We start from the raw sequence: 18215 nt of genomic DNA on the forward strand, positions 1-18215 counted from the left end.
AGATGAAATAGTCCAATTTCTGTTTGGAAAACTTATTTTGGAGGTTTTTACATAAGCACTTGAATTTTTAAATTCAGAAATAATTGCTTTTTCCCTGTTATTTCCAAAAAAGTAATTTATCACCACTAGACCCACTTTTGAACAACTCTGGTACAGTTTTCTAGAGCACTTCACCCTCACTTCTGTCTTAATTTTTTGAATTTACTTTAGATGCTGCTTTCTGAAGATGTACCCCAAGTTACAACTGCCTGTTCCTGTAACAGGATCACTGGGTTCCTCAGTTGCTCTGTGGGTGTGTATTTCCGTTCACCGCGGTTGTTGTAATGAGAACCAACACTTGGAATCGATGTCACACCCCAGAGCACGCTCTGGATCACTGTGAAGTTGTTTTTTTCTTCCTGTCTCGTAAAATGGATGGAATCGAACGACATCTGTAAAGAGCTAAATCTGACATCGTCTGAGGTTGTTTCAGGCTGTTGTCTCTTGCCTAACTACTGTTATCTCAGAATAGAGCAATGGAGAGTATCTTGTAATGGAAGTATTTACGTTCCAGGTAACTGTTCATGAGAGACACTGCTGAAAAAGCCTTCCTCCGCCAGCAGCAGCACCCCACCCTGTGTGCCCTGTGCGCCCTTGCTCCCCTCCAGGCTCTGTGGGGAGTGCGTTCGGGTGAACACTGCTGACCCTCAGCTTTGTCAGGTCAAGAAGTGGGTGCTGTCCTTAGGCCCCGAGTCTCAGAGTGACATTTCACTCACTGAACCGGGTGGGACACGCCCCGCCTCCCGAACACCAGGCCCCTCACTAATCCAGGGGGCGGGGGGGGGGGTCCTCCCGGCCCGATGAAGCACCCCCGCCCCCAGCCAGGGCGGTGAGTGTCCGCCGCCCGCCCAGACCGGGCCGGGGAGCCCTCCGCGTCTTCACCTCGGACCTGCGTGCCCAGCACACGTGAGCCAGCTCATCCCTTCTCGGTCGTAACACTTGTTAAATGAATCACACCGTTTCCTCTTTTAAAAAAGTCTTCACCTAAGGATATGTTTTTTATTGACTTTGGAGAGGGGAGACGCGGATGTGACGGAGGCAGTGATTGGTCGCCTCCTGCGCACGCCCCGCGGGGGGGGGGATCCCCGAGCCCTTTGGTGCGCGGGACGGCGCTGCAACCCGCTGCGCCGCTGGCCAGGGCAGCTGGTGCTGTTTTCTCGTCGTTACAGTCACGCCCCGGTCCTCCCTGGCTTGTCCCGCCTCCCCGGATTCTCCTGATGGACGCTCTGGCATTCATCTGATCAGACCGTCGTTCCCCGCGGCTGCGGACCCTCCGTGGCTCCTGGGCAGGCGCTGGGCGGCGCCGGGGGTTCGGCCCGGGCCCCCCGGTGCTCGTGGGCAGCCCTCCCTTCTTAAAGGCAGCCTGCCCCTCCCCGGAGCCGTGCCGGGCATCACCCGGACGTGGGTTCCTGCACCCCTTTCTCCATCTGCCGTAGCACTGGAGGACAGGGCTCTCGCTCTCCTTGCGTCCTGCACGCCCAGGCAACGAGAGCCTGGTGCAGGGTGTGCGCTCGTGGGCCCGGGACCCCCTCCACTCGCGTCCCGTCGGGCGGCCGCCCGTGTGGGGCTGACTGGGCGGTTCCGTCGGAAGGGCCCAGCCCCTCCGCACGTGGAAGTTACGTGAGGGGGTGTGTGTGTGTGTGTGTGTGTGTGTGTGTGTGTGATTCTGCCGTTTGCTGCAGGAGGCGGGGCACAGGTGTGAGCAGCACTTGAACTTCCAGGACCGTGTTTGGACTGAACCAGCACTCGCCCACCCCCACCCCCCACCCCGCCTCCATTCAGTGTGCGTCGTCCTTGTTTCTGCCCGCGGAGCGTGCCCACCCAGACCCCCCGCGCCCCCCCCCTTTCTCGTGGACACACAGTGCGGGCGGAAGCCTTGTTCCCCTGCTTCCGAAACTCCCCTTCCCCTTCCCCTTCACGGTTCTGCTGTCATCCTTTTGGTCTCGGCCCCTCACTCTCCGCCGGGACCAGGTCGGGGGCCTTGTCACCCTCCAGTCTCCGTCCCTGCGGGGTGTCCCGAAAGCCACATCCCGTTAGCCTTCCCAGCTGGGGGAGCCTTCCCTCTCCATCCAGAGTTGTTGCCTGTTCCCCAGGGACTCTGGCACCTAGAATAACTTCCAGCTCGTCCAGGGCTGTGTCCAGCGGCAGAGAGGACAGACGCCCAGCCGAGGCTGTGGGTGACGAGGGTCTGAAGAATCTCCAGCAGGCTGTCCGAGGAGGTCTCCTGTCTCATTTTTTAAATTCATGCAAATAGGTGAGCTTCGAATGTCTTCCTGAGCTGCACCTGAAACCTGTATAATTTTCTTAACCAGTGCCACTCCAATAAATTCAGTAAAGTGGTGGTGGTGGGGAGATTTCCTTAAGTAGCTACAGTGGCAGCAAGAAATCAAAGTAAAAGCGAGTCTGGGAAGCTGTGCTGTTTTCACCGCGTGGCTCTGCGCCGCGGGCATGGCCTGAGAGGGAGGGCCCAGGCCCCCGGCCGCGGGGCTGGGTGTCCCTCCAGTGTCCCGCAGCGGCCTCGGGGCGTGTGTGGTGCTCGGGCACCTCTCTGCGTCTTGGGCGTCTCTTTGGACCTTTTTGGCCTTTTATCACCTCTGGAGCTACGTCAGTGACTGACGGACAAGGTTCAGAAACTCACCTTCTCGTGGATTAATACTTTCTCTGGTGTGGGTAGGGTTTTCCGGGGAACCAGGGGGGCGGTTCCCTCTGCTGGCCCCCAGCCGGACACGGCGGCACTGCTGTCTCCGGGCCCAGGTGTGCCCGGAGGGACGCTGCGCAGGGCCGCGGTGTGAGACCGCACGCGGCCTCTGGGGAAGTCGCCCCGTTGAGCCTGCTTGAGCTGATGCCGACTTCACAGTCTGAACTGGCAGGGGCAGGCCTCTGGGATCAGACTGACCTACACCGGCTTGGAGAGCAGCAGCTGCCCGGCTCGGGCGCCCCTGGAGGCTGGAGGCCGCAGGCCGGCTGCCCCGACTCCGGGCCCCGCGGCAGGTGGGCTCTCCTGGCAGCAGCCAGGCGGCTCCGCACCCTGCGTGTGAGCGGTTCCGGTCTCAGACAGGAGCCCGGTCTCGGACCGAGTCGGTTCTTGTATGAGTTAAGGTGATTTGTGACCTTCTCAAATCAAATACAACATATTTGACATTCTTTCTCCATCTTTTTTTTTTTAAGATTTTACTTCCTTATTTTTAGAGAGGGAGGAACGGAGAGAGAGAAACATCCATGTGCGGTTGCCTCCTGTGCCTTCCCCTGGCCCGCAACCCGGGCCTGCGCCCTGGCCGGGGGTTGAACTGGTGACCCTTCGGTTTGCAAGCTGGCACCCAGTCCACTGAGCCACACCAGCCAGGGCTTGACATTCTTTATGCCTCCATTTCCCTCCTTAAGTAAGCTGAAAGGAATTATTGTGCTTGGATGGCAGTAGTAGAAATCAGTGGTCTTTACCCTAATTTGGAAATTGGAGAAAAGAAAGTTTCTCTCTTTAGCATTATTTTTAGCAAAAGATGCAGGAATGAGGAATATATCAAGCAATAAGAAGTACCTTTTATATTATATAAGGAAAGTTGTTTACAGAGGTGGCACATTAAAGAAATTAGTAATATTGTGTCCTGGATGGTGTGGCTCAGTGGACTGAGCACCGACCGTGAGCCAGCGGGCCACCAGTTCAGTTCCCAGTCGGGGGACGCGCCCGGGTTGCAGGCCGGGTCCCCAGTAGAGGGCGCACGAGAGGCAGCCACGCATGGATGTTTCCCTCCCTCCCCCCCCTTCCCTCTCTTAAGTAAATAAATAAATATATATATAAATCTTCATAAAAACTAGTGATAGTCTGAGTCTGGAGATTATCTTTGCTTATTAGGCAGCCGGGAATCTCGGAAGGGCAGGCCTGGAGGTGTTTTTCGGAGGCGTGACCCAAGGGCCCCTCCCCCTCCCCCTCCCCGGCCCAGTCTGCCCCCTGTGTTCTTTCCCAGCAGCCTCTGCTTGCTGGGGGGGGGGTGTCGGGGGATGTCACAGGGACTTGTCCCTGATGAGCTGTGACGCAGCTGCCCGGGACAGACGTGGCGCCTCCCTCAGCCACTCGCCGTGCCCAGCAGCAGGGGCCCGGTCCCCTCTCGGCCCCCATTGGCTGGCTTTCTTGGCAAAGTTCAGGTTTCGCTCACAGCTCGCTGCGCATGGTGAAAAGGAAATGCAGAAAGGGGAGGGGGTGTTGGAGAGGGCTTGGCCCTAGTCTGGGACCCGGCGCCACACGCACGGGGGCGCGAGCAGGGAGGCTTTGGAGAGCCTGCGCTTCCCTGTGTTTCTCTGGAGGGGTCACTGGCTTGTGCGCACCGCAGGCCGTGCGTTCAGAGAGTGTGGCCTTCTGTTCAGAAACCCCTCAAGTTTGAGAAACCACTTTCTGTCTTTAAAGCGGTTGCTTTTCTCCCCACACACAAACCCTGTGAGAGGAAGAGGAATCGTCGTGATGTCGTTACAGAGCACCTACTGTGTGCTGGAGGAAGCCCTTCTATGAAGCGTTGCCTCATTTAATCCGTGCACCCACCCTTGGAAGTAGATGCGTCACTGAGTTTTTTTCTAAATTGTGGCAAAAAACACACGACACAAAATGTACCACCTCAGCCACGTTTAGGCACAAGGTCCCGTGCGTGCTAAGTCTGTTCACGCTGTTGTGAAACGGACCCCCCGGGACATCTGCTTCTCGCAGACCCGGCTCTGTCCCCATCGAAGTGGAAGATGTTTAACCGACCAGTGAGTTCTCCCGTTCAGCAGATTGGAGTTGCCCTCCTGTTTCTCTGCTGTGCTGCCCTTCTGTAACGCGCGTAGCCGGTGCCCAGCACAGGGCGGTGAGCCGGGCCTGCGTTAGTGCCGCTGGCGCCCCGGCTCGGCACAGACCGCCGGTGGCCGCCGGCCACTGCAGGGCGCAGTGGGGCTGTGCCCGCCTGGGCTCACCGCCTCGCCTGTGGCGCTCCTGCACTTGAAGTTCACTGGGGGCTTTGTCAGCTCATGACTTGCCCTGGGCCTGCTTGTGTTTTTGGTGGGTTAGCTAGGTAGCTTCTGATTTATGAAGCACGGTATTGTGCAAATATGTTTTTTAAAGCCACTTTCTATTTTGAGACCCGTTTTCTTGCTGACGAGGAGTTTCCCTGGCCCATCAGGGACTGCAGGACAGTGTCTGCAGGGGTCACCGAGTTCCCCTCAGTGCCTGTGTCACCGGAGAGACGGCTCACGCCTGCCTGTTCTCTGCGCCGTGCCGGCCCGGCGGCACACTAGCCTGCCGGCTGTGGGTGCTTCTTGCGGGCCTGCTGGCCAGGCAAGGCCAGCTCCCTGGGGAGAGCCGTCGCCCAGCCCCGGTAGCCAAGCCACCACAGCTGGACAGGTCACTTACACCACTTTTTCAGATTAAGGTAGGGGGTCAGTCCGCAGTTCTTGCCGATGGCGTTCAGAAATCCAGGGTTGACGTGCCAGCTAAGCCTGGGTCCTGGGCAGGGAGACTGTGGGGTGCTGTGGCCTCCTTCCTGTCCGAACCTGAGACGCACGGACTTCGTTGGGGGTGACTCCCGGTTCACAGCCTGCCCTGTCCTTGGTCTGTGGACGTTTCACGCGTCGGTGCCTCTCTCCCGCCGTCTTCTGCCTGCCAGCACCCGGGGGAGACGCCAGCAGCCCAGGTGTGGAGCGAAGTGGCCTTAGACTCACCGTAGGTGCGCTGCAGACGGGTAATTCAGCGCAGGCGTGCGTTTAAGGTGACTCGCTCTTAGACTCAGAAAGAGTCTGTAGATCTGATTTACTAATTTTGATTTGTGCCAACTGCCACAGGTTAACAAAATGTTAGTATTTTTAAGCTTGAAAATTCATAATTTACGTGTAAGTAAAATGTGGAAACCCTTGGATTTAAGGCTGTGTTGTGTTTGGTGCCAGGCTTCACCTTCGTCAGCCTTGGCTCTCGTTTTGGCGCGAAGACCTGGCTTCACGCCCCGCGGCCTGGCGTGCCGCTGGGCGGTGTGGCGGCAGCCACGGGAAGATGGCGCAGGGGTGCTGCTTGGTGACGGCTTAGACCCGGAACCTCACAACAGGTCCCATGTTCTCCCTGGTTTTTAGGTAGATTTGCTGGTAGCAGCGACCTTCTTCTGTAAGGAGCCAGGGACCCGCTCTCCTCACCCCCGAGGCGGACCCTGGGCTGAGGTGGCGGGGGGCGCGTGTGCTCCGGGAAAGCACTGGGGAGCGCCCGTCAGTGCACACGGCCGTGCCCGCAGTCAGGGGTCGCGCGGCGCTCCTGGTTCACCGCGGTGGGGAAGGACGGCGGCGTGCGGCTCGGCAGGTGGCCTGCAGAGGACGGTTTTCGTGGACAGGACACGGTGCGGCCTGGTGGCGGTGCTCCCAGACCAGAACCTGCGCGGGGCGGGCACCGGGGGTGGCTGGGGGCCACTGCGAGCAGTGGGGACAGGCGGCAGCGGGACCTTGCCAGACGTGGCTCCTCCACCTCACGTCGCGGGAGCAGAGGTGCGAGGGCTCACCTGCCGTGCTGTGTCCAGTGCCTGGCTTGCCTGCCCGGTGCGGTGCGGCCGCGGTCCCGCTGCGGCACACTCCCGAGTCGTGCTCGCCTGGTGGCACGGCTGCAGGTGGGGGCCACTCGGGTCTTGCCCTGGCCTCTCCCTGAGGTCGGCCGGACCCGGGTGTCTCCCTCTCCCTGCCCTTCTCCTCCTCAGGAAGCCTCCTTCTGGGTGGGGCCCGCTGCCCCCCCCCCGCCCCCCCATACCGGGTTCGTCTTTCAGGTGCGGGCTTGGATAATCAGCCCCAGGGCCCCTGTGCGCTCTCGCAGGTGGATCCCCGCTGTCTCCAGGGGAGTCCGGCTCTCGGCCTGAGCCGCCCCCTCCCTGCCAGGGACTCGAGTGTGGCCGTGGGCCCCGGGGTCAGGTCATGGCTCTTCCACCTGAGGTGCCCCCACTGTCTCGGTGGAAAAGCTAGAGTCATCTTTTTCTCCCCAACTCCCGCGACACCTTTGCTAATTTCTGTCTGTCCGTCTGTCCTTGTGCGTTCCTGCCTCTCCGAACGGAACCAAGCTCCCAGTGCGTGGGAAGGACTGCGTTGTTTTACACGCAGGGTGGGTGCCCACTGCCTGTTCGCTCCGTGAAAGCAGTCGTGTTCTCTGCTTGGTAGCGTTTATTTTTCTGGCCGACCTCTAGCTACAACGAAGAAAACAGTAAGTTAATACACGACTAGGAGCCACAGCTACGGGTGCGCTAATAATTCCCAAATTTGTGCTCAAGGCAGGCAGGGCAGTGTCAGGTGGGGGCCGGCCGCAGAGGCCTCCCCTCTCGGGGCGCCCCCTGGAGGCGGTCGGTGCTCCGTCTGCACCGGCGAGTGTGTGTGTCGGTCAGTCCGTCCTCCGTCCCGTGGAGTTCCTGGAGGGCGTGTTGGTGGACGTGGGAGTTTGAGGGACGAAGAACGGTCCCTCAAGGGCCGTGGTGCGGGGGAGAGGCTTGGGGTGTGCTCTGGGGCGCCGCGCTGCAGGTCCGGGCGAGATCGGGGACGGGCTGCTCACACCCCGAGCCCGGCCACCCCTCCCTCCCCTCAGAAAATGCCAGTTTATCCCAGGGGACCGAGCAGAGAAAGAGGGCCCCCTGGAGGTCCCCGCTGTCCCTCCTGGACCCTGTCGCTGGCCCACCCACCCAGGTTCAGAGCCAGCACCAGCCCCAGCCACCCACCCGCCGGGCGTGGCCTCACTTCCCTGGGGCGGCGGCTCGGTACCCGTGTGGCCCTGCGCCGGGGGCCTGTGGTGTCCCTGAATTCGTGTGGCCGAGTGGCCCGCTGCCGGTGCTCGTGCAGAACAGAGGGGCCCTTGCAGCCGGCCCAGCTGGGCCACCCGTTGGGCCTGTTGAGCACACGGAGGACAGTTTCTAGCTCGCCCCGTGTTCGCAGTGGAGCGTGTGCACGCCGGCCGAAGGCTGCTTGTCGGGAAGAGGCGCGAGTTTCTGCAGTGGGGGGGGGCGGGGGGGGCCGGTGGTGTGGTGCGGGGCGGGGGTGCGCCAGGAGCGCTGCGTCCAGCTGGCCTCTCACCGGCTGGCTCTCTCCCCGCAGGAGCTGGAGGCGGCGCTGCACCACGACGACGCGGAGTTCATCAGCGACCTCGTCGCCTGCCTGCTGCAGGGCTGCTACCAGCGCAGGGACATCACGTGAGTCTCCGCCCGAGGGAGCCCCCCCCCACCGGCCCCGCCCGAGGGAGCCCCCCCTGAGCCGGGGCGCGGCTCTCCGTCCCCTCACAAGCCCCCAGCTGACCAGCGAGCGTAGGGTTTCTTCTGCTTGGGGTGTGCCTTCCTTGCCAGTTTCTGTTTGCAGCACGCGGCCGAACAGATTCAGACCGGCCCCCGCTGCGCTCCTGCTGCGCTCCTGCGCCCAGTGCAGCCGCCGCCCCGAGCCTCGGGCTCCCTCGCGCCTCACCTGCCTGGTGAGACCGCACCTCTGCAGACAGGTGGAGGGTGTCCCCGCCACAGCCCTGGCTCTGACCCTGCCTTGGTGGCCGTGTCCCTGGCCATGCGTCCCCACACTGAGTTAAGAGGCTGGGACATGTGGGCCTCCGGGTCTGGCGGTCCCGTCTGGTGTGCTGACCGCACAGCGACTCCGTCCCTGGGACACGGGCCTCGGCCAAACAGAGGAGGGGTGGGAGGGGGGTCGCGGGCCGTGCCGCCACTCAGACACAGAGGTGCTGTTTTCCGTGGCCCCCCTACTCTCTCCCAGGGTGGAACCTGGGTGCCGGGGGGGTTGAGCACGGCACGGTCACGTTGTGTGTGTAATTTCACGTTACAGCTGGGTTTTCTTTAAATGTGGTTACCCAAAATATCCTGTTTGGTAGGTGGGCGTTTCTGCCCAGCGTCTCACTGCTGAAGACAGGTGCGATCCCCTGGTCTTGGACGCAGAGTGCACGCCTCGGGGTGGGGGGGGCGCCCGGGCAGGTTTGCCAGGGCCATTGCCAGGCTGCCCCCCGCCTCTGCTCGGAGTGCGGCCAACCGTGTGCCGGCCGCAGGCGCTGGCGCGGGACCAGGTCTTGTCTGCACACAGCCGGCAGCACCGGTGGGGGTGACCGCGCAGGGACGGCGCAGCTGCGGCTCCCCAGGCCATGGTGCGAGCGCGCTGGGGTCCCCGCCGTGCACACCCTGCGTGAGACCGTGGTCACGTGGCCCAGGCTGGCACGTGCCGGCTTTCTCAGAGCCTGCACCAGCAAAGCCCGATACTCAGGTCAGTGGAGGAGCCAGCAGGGAACCTGCCAAAGGCCCGCAGGCAGTGAGGTGACGGTCTCGAGCTCCCCGCCCGAGAGCAGAGCCCAGGTGGCAGGTGCAGAGGAGCAGGTGCCGCGCGGCTTGGACGCAGGGTCAGTGCGAGCGGCGCGGTTGCAGTCTGCGGCGGCCGTCAGAAGGAAACCTCGTGTTTACAGCCCGGCCTGCAGCGGTTAGAGGAGCTCTGACGGTCTGAGCCCACTGGCTCGGGGGACCGGCCACCTCCGTCCCCGGCCTTCCTCTCGCCTCCCGCAGCAGACTGCACGGCGCCTCCCTCCCTGGTGGGCGGCTCTGGCTCTGCTGCCCCTGGCCTCAGCTCGTCCTGCTTGTCCGGTCTTCCAGGGAAGGGCGGCGTCCGTGAGCAGGGTCCTCTGTTTGTAGTCCGACGACCCGGGGCTTGGCCTGGGGAAAGGGGCGTCTTCACGATGCTGAGATTGCTTTTTGGTCTCTGTTCTAAGGTTGTTCGTATTTACTCAGTGAAAACGTTCAGCTTTATGTATTTGGGCCAGATGCACTCCCGGCTGCTGTAGTTTTTGGTGCTCTTAAGAGAAGAGTGGTGTCCTGGCGGGTGTGGCTCGGTGGATCGGGCAGAAGTGACCAGTTTGACGCCCACGTGCCTGGGGCGCGGGCCAGGTCCCCACTAGGGGACACGAGAGGGCAGCCGCACGTGGATGTTTCTCTCCCTCTCTTTTTTCCTCCTTTTCTTTCTAAAAATAAAATCTTTTTAAGAATTAAAGAGTAGAATCACACTCGTACCTCAGGAACTTCTCGGTTTAGAACAAACTCTGTGTCTGCCTTGCACCTGCCCCGTGTGGGACCCTGAACGTGTTGAGTGGTCGCTCTGACTTCCTCGGGCCCCCGCCCCCCAGCACCTGCACTTGTGCCTGCCCCACGCCGCAGGAGGCACCCACCGCCGTGGGGCCCGTCACCCTGGGGCTTGGTGCGGCCGAAACCAACTGCAGAGGTCGGGGAGGGCCCGGGGTCTGCGGGCCGGAGATCGGGATGCGGCCCAGCTGTGTGAGTCCGGCCTGGGCCTGGGCCCCGGCCGGGACGCGTCCCCGTCTCTGTTTTCCGTTGGCGCACAGCAGCCTTCCAGGGTTGGTCGTTCAGGGTCACGGCACCTCCCAGTTCCGCAGGTCAGAGGTGGTCCATGGCTCCTTGGTGCCTTCTGCGTGGGGTCCCGGGCTGTCTGTGGCGGTGGCCGGGGTGTGGCTTCATGGAGGTCCTAGGCTAGGCTGTGCCCTTGCATGTGCAGGACTGTGGCCCGTGGGCTCTTGCCAGCACTTGGCTGGGCGCTGCTGTGAGCCCTCTCGGTCGGTCGCCCCACCACGTGGCTCAGCCTGGAGGAGAGGGTGTGCGGGCCGTGACGGCCAGCAGGCAGAGCTCGCCTCGCAGGCTTCCGGAAGCTGTGGACTCCGACCGCAGCACAGCCCTGGACGACCCTGGTTGGGTCGTGTGCTTCGTCCGGTCACGCGTGCGTGGTGACTGACGGTGTGCCACAGGTTCTGTGTGTGGCGGGGTGGGCTGTCGGACGAGGACCGGTTGGTTTTTGGATAATCGTGTGGACGGAGTCATCAGCAGGAGGTGGTGGTTTGCCGCTTGGGTCAGTGGCTGTAGCAGCCTCCTCGTATGATTCTGTTTTCCCGTCTTCCGTTAGTCTCCACTGCAAGCACGGGAGGAGTGCTTACGCACACTGACGATGTCCGCCACGGGAACGACTGGCTGGGGAGGAGCGGGTGGTGTTCGGGCGACGTGAGCTCGGCCCTTCCCTGTCACAGCGTCTTCCACTGGGGCTCGCTTCCCAGTCCCGGCCTCCTGACGGAGGGGGAGGGGTGGGAAGGTCCGCCAGCCCACAGATCAGCAAGGTGCCCTTTCGCAGGGAAGGAAGCCCCTCTGAAAGTGTAAGTTTCTGTCAGGTCACCTGGTTGACGGGAAGACGAGTGAGTCCCGTCATGTGTCTGCCCTGAGGACACGGCGAGGAGGAGGAGGAGGAGGAGGAGGGAGGGAGGGAGGGAGGGAGGGAGGAGGAGGAGGAGGAGGAGGACGGGGTCCCGGGGCCCGAGTGCTGGGCCTGCAGGTCGGTCCCTTCACGTCCGTGCTTTCCGCATGAAGTCCGTGCGTTTTCGCAGCATAAAAAACGATGTTTGAAAAAGCACCCCCCCCAGTGTGGTTTAGAGGGGAAACCCACCCCCTCCTTGAAGAGAGGGGGTGCAGGGTGAGCTGTGCCCCCCACGCACCTTGGAGCCGGAGAGGGCGCTGGCGAAGTGCAGGAAGTGTCTGTCCAGCAGAGCCGTGCGGGAAGGTCAGCTGCCTGCAGGTGCCCTGCCCCATTCTGCCCCCCGCCCCGCCACACGCCCGCCGTCCCCGAGCTGTGTCACAGCAGCTGCCGTGGGCGCCGTTGCTTCCTTCCCACAGCACCGTGTTCGGGAGTCCCGAATGCTGTCTTCTGAAACGAGGGGCTGATTTTTTTTAAGTGACCCTTCTCTGGTGTTAAACACCTTTAGGTGCTTGCTGCACCTGGGGAGGAGAGGACGGTGTTCTTCACCTTCGCTTTGGCAGCAGCAGGGTGACGTTCCTGCTCCTGGGGGAAGTGCCAGGGGCCGGAGCGGAGGAAGCCCCGGCGCCCTGTGCTCCGCTCGCGACCCCTTGGGGGGCGGGGTGGGCACGGAGGCCTGTGGTCCGCCACAGCCATCCTCCGACCACACTCTGCAGGGCGCACCTGTGACAGGGCAGGGCGCGGCAGAGACCAGTGTGGGTTTTCTTTCCTTTTTAAAAAATATTTTTCATTAGCAATGTAGGGTTTTTATTTGTGTAAAAACGTTATACGCACATGAAATGAAATGTTTGCGGATGATCAAATGCGTTTCAGGGCTGGTGGCACCCTAGTTGTGAACTGACTGGTCTGGGAGAGGCCTGGGCCCCAGCCTTTCAGGAACCGGTGGCTGCCGTGTCGCACGCCCACAGGGACAGGCACCTGCGGGTGCTGACGCCGAGCAGGCCTGTGTGACGAGCACCCGGGCCGGAAGCCACTGTGCGGTGGACTCTGCTTTTGGAGTTGAAAGGAGTTGCCCACGGTGGGGGTCACCTTGTCCCACCAGGGGACCGCGAGTGCGCACCACCGGTGCCAGCTCGTGCTCTCTGGGGTCTTCCGGTCACCCCAGCCCGAAAGGAGAGGGGGACGGGGGCAGATGAGTGCCCCGCTGCCTCTGGTTCTGAGAGTTGCCTTTTACCGGGGTCAGAAGTCACTGAAGGTGTCCGCGCTCCCCCTGCCCGGCTGTGAAACGGGCCGGAATCGGCGCCCACCGAGCCGCTGTGCGGGGGAGGTGTGGGAGGGCGGGAAGCCGCAGCCAGGTCTCCAGCAGCTGATCGCCTTGGGGGGGTGTGGGGGTGTGTGTGTGGGGGGGGGGGGGGAGAACTGCTGCTGCAGCAGCTTCCCAAGGGGGGCCGGGGCGGGAACGCACCAGCAGACTGGGCGGGGCCGTGGGGCCGGTGGGCGGGGCTTCCGCTGCACACCTGGCTGTGTCTCATCAGCTCTTGCTGGACGTTGCAGTCTCAGTTTTACATCATTTTCACGTGTCGTGAAATAAATAGTGTTTTCCCCCAGTCGTTTCAGCAAGAGTGGCTTTTCTATTCGTAGCTGGAAAGAGAGAGACAGAGTCAGTTGGATTTGGCCCAGGGGCCCTAGGTGACCAGCCCCTGCTCCCGGAGGATTGCACAGGCTGCCACGCTCGTCCCACTAACCCGTGTGACCGCTGCGCCAGCACACAGCCCGGGTCGCCGTTCCACCGTGTCCTCCACCACGCCGTCGGCGCCCGGGGCGGGGGGGCGGGGGGCGGCAGCCTGTGTCCGTGGAGGGAACGTGCACGCTCCGGCCAGGCCCCTGCTGTTCCCGGGCTGCGCTGGGCGCCTCCCAGGGCCCCTCCGCCCGGCAGCAGGCCCTGCACGGTGTGCTCGCCCACCTGTCCGGGGGGCGTCCCGGGCTCCTCGGGGGTTGAAGGACTCACCTGAGGCCACACGGTCACAGCTGGTCACTGACAGAGGACAGGTCGGGCCCTGGCCGGCCAGACGGTCGGCTCCGAGCCCAGCCCCGCGTGGGAAATGAGTCAGAGGAGGGACGCCGGCGGGAGAAGTCGGTTCTCCTGAGACCGGCGGCGCCGGCGTGTGCGTGGCTGGCGTGTGTGGCTCACGTGGGCCCTGCGGCAGCGTCTGTGCGCCGCCGGAGAGCACGGTGCGATGTCGCAACAGCGAGTTACGGCGGAGCCCAGCTACGGAAAAATGTTGAGGTAACAAAATTTTGACACAGCAATGGGCTTTTTCATTAACTAATTAAAGAACATGCTCTAGCAGCAAGCCTGATTTCGCAAGATTATTTTAATGGTCAAATATTGATGATTGTAAATGTTACGTGAAGATATCTATAATACCTGTAATGGGGTATGAAGGCATCTGAATTTTGTTTTTGGATTTTATTTATTTTTAGAGAGATGAGGAGGGAGAGAGGGAGAGAAATATCGGTATGTGAGAGCAACATCAGTCGGTTGCTTCTAGCACGCCCCACCCGGGGACCAAACCTGCAACCCGAGCATGTGCCCTGAGCGGGAATCGAACCTGAAACCTTTCACTTTGCAGGATGATGCCCACCCCACTGAGTTCTGTCAGTCAGATATATCTGATATCTTTTGATGAAAAATACACATACCACTAAAATTACTGTATTTTGTTGCCTACATTTCGAATTGAATTGAACATGACATTTTAGAGTTTAGTTAAGATGAAAATTAGTATTTTCCCAACCAAGTTCATGGACTGCCTGAATTGAGTATGTGGGCCTCTGCTTTAAAAGGCCTTTCAAGTCTCAGGTGAATCTGCAGACAGAATCTGTGACTCAGAAGGAAAGAAACCGTGGGTGCCGTCGAGTGGAGGGTTCTACCTGGGAGGACCCCCCGTCGTCCGACTCCGCTTTCACGAAGCCCCCTCCTCCTCTGCTGCGGCCGCCAGCCCCACTGATGGCCACAGTGTCCGGCGTGACACTGCTGGACTCAGTCAGTAACCGGCTGCGTGGCCTCATTTACTTCGTGTGGGAACTGGTTGTGCCGGGGGCCTCGGTGGGGGGGTGCCGGTGGACGTGTCTCCGGGCCAGCGGTCCTTCACGTGGCTCTGCCATCAGCAGCCGGAAGGCCGGCCTGTTCTCGCCGCCAGCTCCGGTGCTGCCGCCCCCCCCCCCCCCCGGGGGAGGGCGTTCACGCGGCGATTTGGGGCCTTGGTGTCGGGGCAGCACCTGCGTAGCTTTTGTCCTCCCACATTTCTCCCAGAAACAAAAAGCCTGCTAGAGAGGATGGACACCCGGAACAAATAATTGACTTTCCCAGTCCTTGAACACGATCCGTATCTATTTCTTTGCCCTCTTTCATTTCAGCCATGTTTTATGGGATGCATTGTGCAGTACTGGGCATCTTTCCATTGATTTCGGGAGTTCTGTGTTTCTGACGCGACCGTGGACGGAAGCAGTTAACACGTTTACTTTCCAGGGGTTCGCTGCTGGCTTGTGTGCAGCACAGTTGTCTCTTGTGCGCGGACCGTGTCTCCCTGGTCTTCCCGGTCCGTTGTTGGCTCCCGAGGGTCCTCCGTGCGGTCTGTCGCTGAAGACCCTCGCGCTTCTTCCACTCCACGCCCCTCGGCCTTCCTGGCCTCGTCCCGGCGGTGCCGGCCGGCCGGGACGCGAGCACACTCACTGTCCCCGGTCTCAGAGGGCAGTGTTCGGTCCCAGCATTCAGCGCGAGGGAGCCCTGTGCCTCTTGTCCACGGCTGGACCGTGTTTGGCTGAGACACCGTCAGGGAAAGCGAATGGTCTTCAACTGTAAGCTGCCAGGTGTCTCGGGATGCGGCGGGCTGGACAGGCCAGGCCAGGAAACTGCCCGCGGCCAGGTTGCAGGGGGACAGGCGGGGCCGCTGGAGAGGCTCTCGCCTGGGCTCTCTGAGAGGGGCAGGGCTCTGGGCCAGGGGCGAGGGGTCAGCTGACAGTCCGTCGGGCGCACGTGTGCCCGTCGGTCCGTGTGCCCAGCCCGTCTCCTGCTGTGCAGCGAGTGCCTCACAGGTGCTGCGGGGCCTGTTGGGGTAGGTGCAGGGTTTATCACCGAAGAGACGTCACCACCTCCCTCTTCCCCTCACCCGCAAGCAGGTGTCCGAAAGCACTGCATTTCCTGCTTGACTCGACCGCTGCCACACTCTGCTTTCCCAGCAGCTCGGACGGCTCCTGGTCCGGCTCCCCCTCCCGCAGGGCAGGGCCAGCCTCGTGGCCGAGAGGGTCCCCCTGCCGCGTTTGCAGGGTCCCGGCTCTCTGACGAACCGACGCACCCACGTGTCCCCCCGTCGCAAAGAAACGGTTGTCTCTCTCTCTCTGCCAAAGGAAAATGTGGTTTGGTTGCCTAGGGCCCTTTGGTTTTTTCCATGCCTGTTTCCTCTGACTTTCCCAGCGGCATAACCGTTACCGTAGGTCCCAGGTTGGCACGGCAGTGGCGGGCCTCTTTCTGGACCGGGTTCCAGTGAACCCTTGCGAGACGTGTGGGCCTGGGAGCTCTCGAGTCGAGCATTAGATGTCACGTCAGAACCGGCGCGGTCCGAGGTGTCGAGCAGCCGTCTGACAGTGGAACCTGAGGTCAGGTGCTAGGCCCGTTTTTGGTGCCCGCCAAACAAAGTGCGCGTGCAGAATTACCGAAGTCTGACCCAGAAGCATGTCGGTGGCCATCAAACTGCCTTAAATGTTTCCCATGGAAAAAACTCTCTTCAAAACTTAGAACGCGTGGCTTCGCACCGATGGATAATGGAATAGAGCATGATGGTCGCACACCGGAGCGGACGCTTGTGTCCGAGGGGTCCTTCCCGCCTCTGCGCGTGAACCTGAGGTGGAAGGGGGCCGGGCCAGGCAGCCCGGCTCCGTCCGGACCGCGCAGTCTCTCCAGCCGCGTGCACACAGGCGGGCCGTGGGCTGCAGCTGCCCGGTCTGTGCCGCCGACTGGCGAGACGCAGACCTGTGTCACCAGCGTGGCTGTGCCTGGCTTCACGTCAGACAACCTGTTCTGTGGGAAACCCCTGCCGTGCTCACCCTGTTTGGGGCCTGACAGCGCGCGGTGCCGGCAGGTGCTGCGACATCGCCAGGCTGCGAGGGGCCGGCAGACCCTCCTGTGGTTCCTGTGTGAGCCCCGCCCCTGGCCAGCCCCCGCCCCCCGCCCCCACCGTGTGTCTGTTAGTAACGTGTCTCTGTGCTGGGGCCGGCGAGCCAGGCCCCAGACCTTCCACAGCTACCTCGAGGACATCATCAACTACCGCTGGGAGCTGGAGGAGGGGAAGCCCAACCCGCTGAGGGAGGCCCGCTTCCAGGACCTGCCGCTGCGCACGCGGGTGCAGATCCTGCACCGGCTCTGCGACTACCGGCTGGACGCGGACGACGTCTTCGACCTGCTCAAGGTGCGGCGCCGCCCTGGCCCCGCGCGGCGGCTCGGCCTCTCCCGCCTCCTGCATGCCCGCTCACTGCCCACACTCTTGGCACCCCAGAGAGCACACTTGCTGGTGCGCTACCAGAAAATAAGTGTGATTTGAGCCACTCACAGGACGCCTACTGTTAGCTGTCTTTTTTTTAATTTGACAGTCTAGGGAGAAGAGGTCAGTGTCCCTAAGTAGTTGAGTATTGCATGTTTTTGAAATTCTTGCTTCACACCTGTGAAAAAACCACTGTCTTACAATCGCCCCCCCCCAAAAAAAAAAACCCCATACCCAGTACTCTAGTATGTAAAATCTGGGCATACCAAGAGACACCAGAGCCTGGTGTGTGTAGCTGGTCCTGGGACCCTTTTTTCCCCCCAAAAAAGATTTTATTTATTTCTGGAGAGAGGGGAAGGGAAAGAGAAAAAGGGAGAGAAACATCCGTGTGTGGTTGTGTCTCATGTGCCCCCCCTATGGGGGACCTGGCCCTCAACCCAGGCACGTGCCCTGACTGGGAATCAAACCAGCGACCCTTTGGGTCACAGACTGGCGCTCAGTCTGCTGAGCCACACCGGCCAGGGCTCGTCCTGGGACTCTCAAATTGGCAGAAGTGGCGTCTCGAAAACACGGCCTCCGTGGCCGGAGGATTCCGAGGCACCTGTGTGTAGGAGTGCATGTCAGGTGAATTTCGAGTTTGCTTCCGTCCCCTCCTCATGCGTGGAGTTGCAGACGACACAGGAGAACGGTCTCTGGGTCATCAGCCACACTACCCACTGAGTTTGTTTCCTGAGGCCTGGAATTTGAACGTAACCAAAATGTTTATCGAAAACTCAGAGACTTGAGCCCACCTGTGCCAGTGAGCTCATCCCGACCACGCACACGCCCCACCACCAGTGTGCTGGAGAAGGCCGGGGGCCCTCCCTGCCCCGGGTTCTGTGCGGGGTCCATTCAGACACCCGTCTCGGGGGGACGGGGCAGGCAGAGGCTTTCTGCCCGTGGCCACGGGGTGGCCGTCACTGTGCAGGGCAGCGCGGTCCTTCCTGCAGACGGAGGCGTGTGCAGCGGTGGGGGGGCCAGTGCCAGCTGGGCCCGGGGCCGCGGTCTCAGCGGGACGAAGAGGTCGTCACTGTGGCTCCTGGTGGGCTGCTCGCGGGGGGGGGGCGGGGGGAGCAGGTCCAGGGAGACGGCGCAGCGCAGGCTCCGCCCTGTCGTCGCCGTCCATCCCCCTGTGGACGCACGCGGAGCAGTCCGGCCGTGCCTGTGACTCGTCCCCCAGCTCGCTTTGGGGGCCTCTCTCCTCCGTGCGACGGCAGCGGCGGTGGGGGGTGGCCTGGGGTGGGCCGGGAGCCGGTCTCCGGGTCTCGGACGACGACCGGCTGCCCCGGGCCTTCTCAGGCGGGGCTGCGTCCGGGTGTGAGTGCTGAGTCCTCTCTCCCGTCC

The 18215-nt window shown here is 61.8% G+C and overlaps 1 protein-coding gene across 2 annotated transcripts in view; it reads left to right on the forward strand.

Moving 5' to 3' along the window:
- Nucleotides 1-18215, forward strand: part of LOC123818782 (cat eye syndrome critical region protein 2) — an 84649-nt gene that overhangs the window by 42316 nt on the left and 24118 nt on the right. For both annotated transcript variants that reach the window (XM_045839042.1, XM_045839043.1), the window contains exons 2-3: nucleotides 8104-8198; nucleotides 16577-16760. In XM_045839042.1, the coding sequence (XP_045694998.1) occupies nucleotides 8104-8198; nucleotides 16577-16760 (279 nt within the window). The remainder of the gene's footprint in view (nucleotides 1-8103; nucleotides 8199-16576; nucleotides 16761-18215) is intronic.

The sequence above is a fragment of the Phyllostomus hastatus genome, unplaced genomic scaffold (assembly GCF_019186645.2).
Source record: "Phyllostomus hastatus isolate PE091 unplaced genomic scaffold, TTU_PhHast_1.1 phas_contig_29, whole genome shotgun sequence".
Lineage (NCBI taxonomy): Eukaryota > Metazoa > Chordata > Mammalia > Chiroptera > Phyllostomidae > Phyllostomus > Phyllostomus hastatus.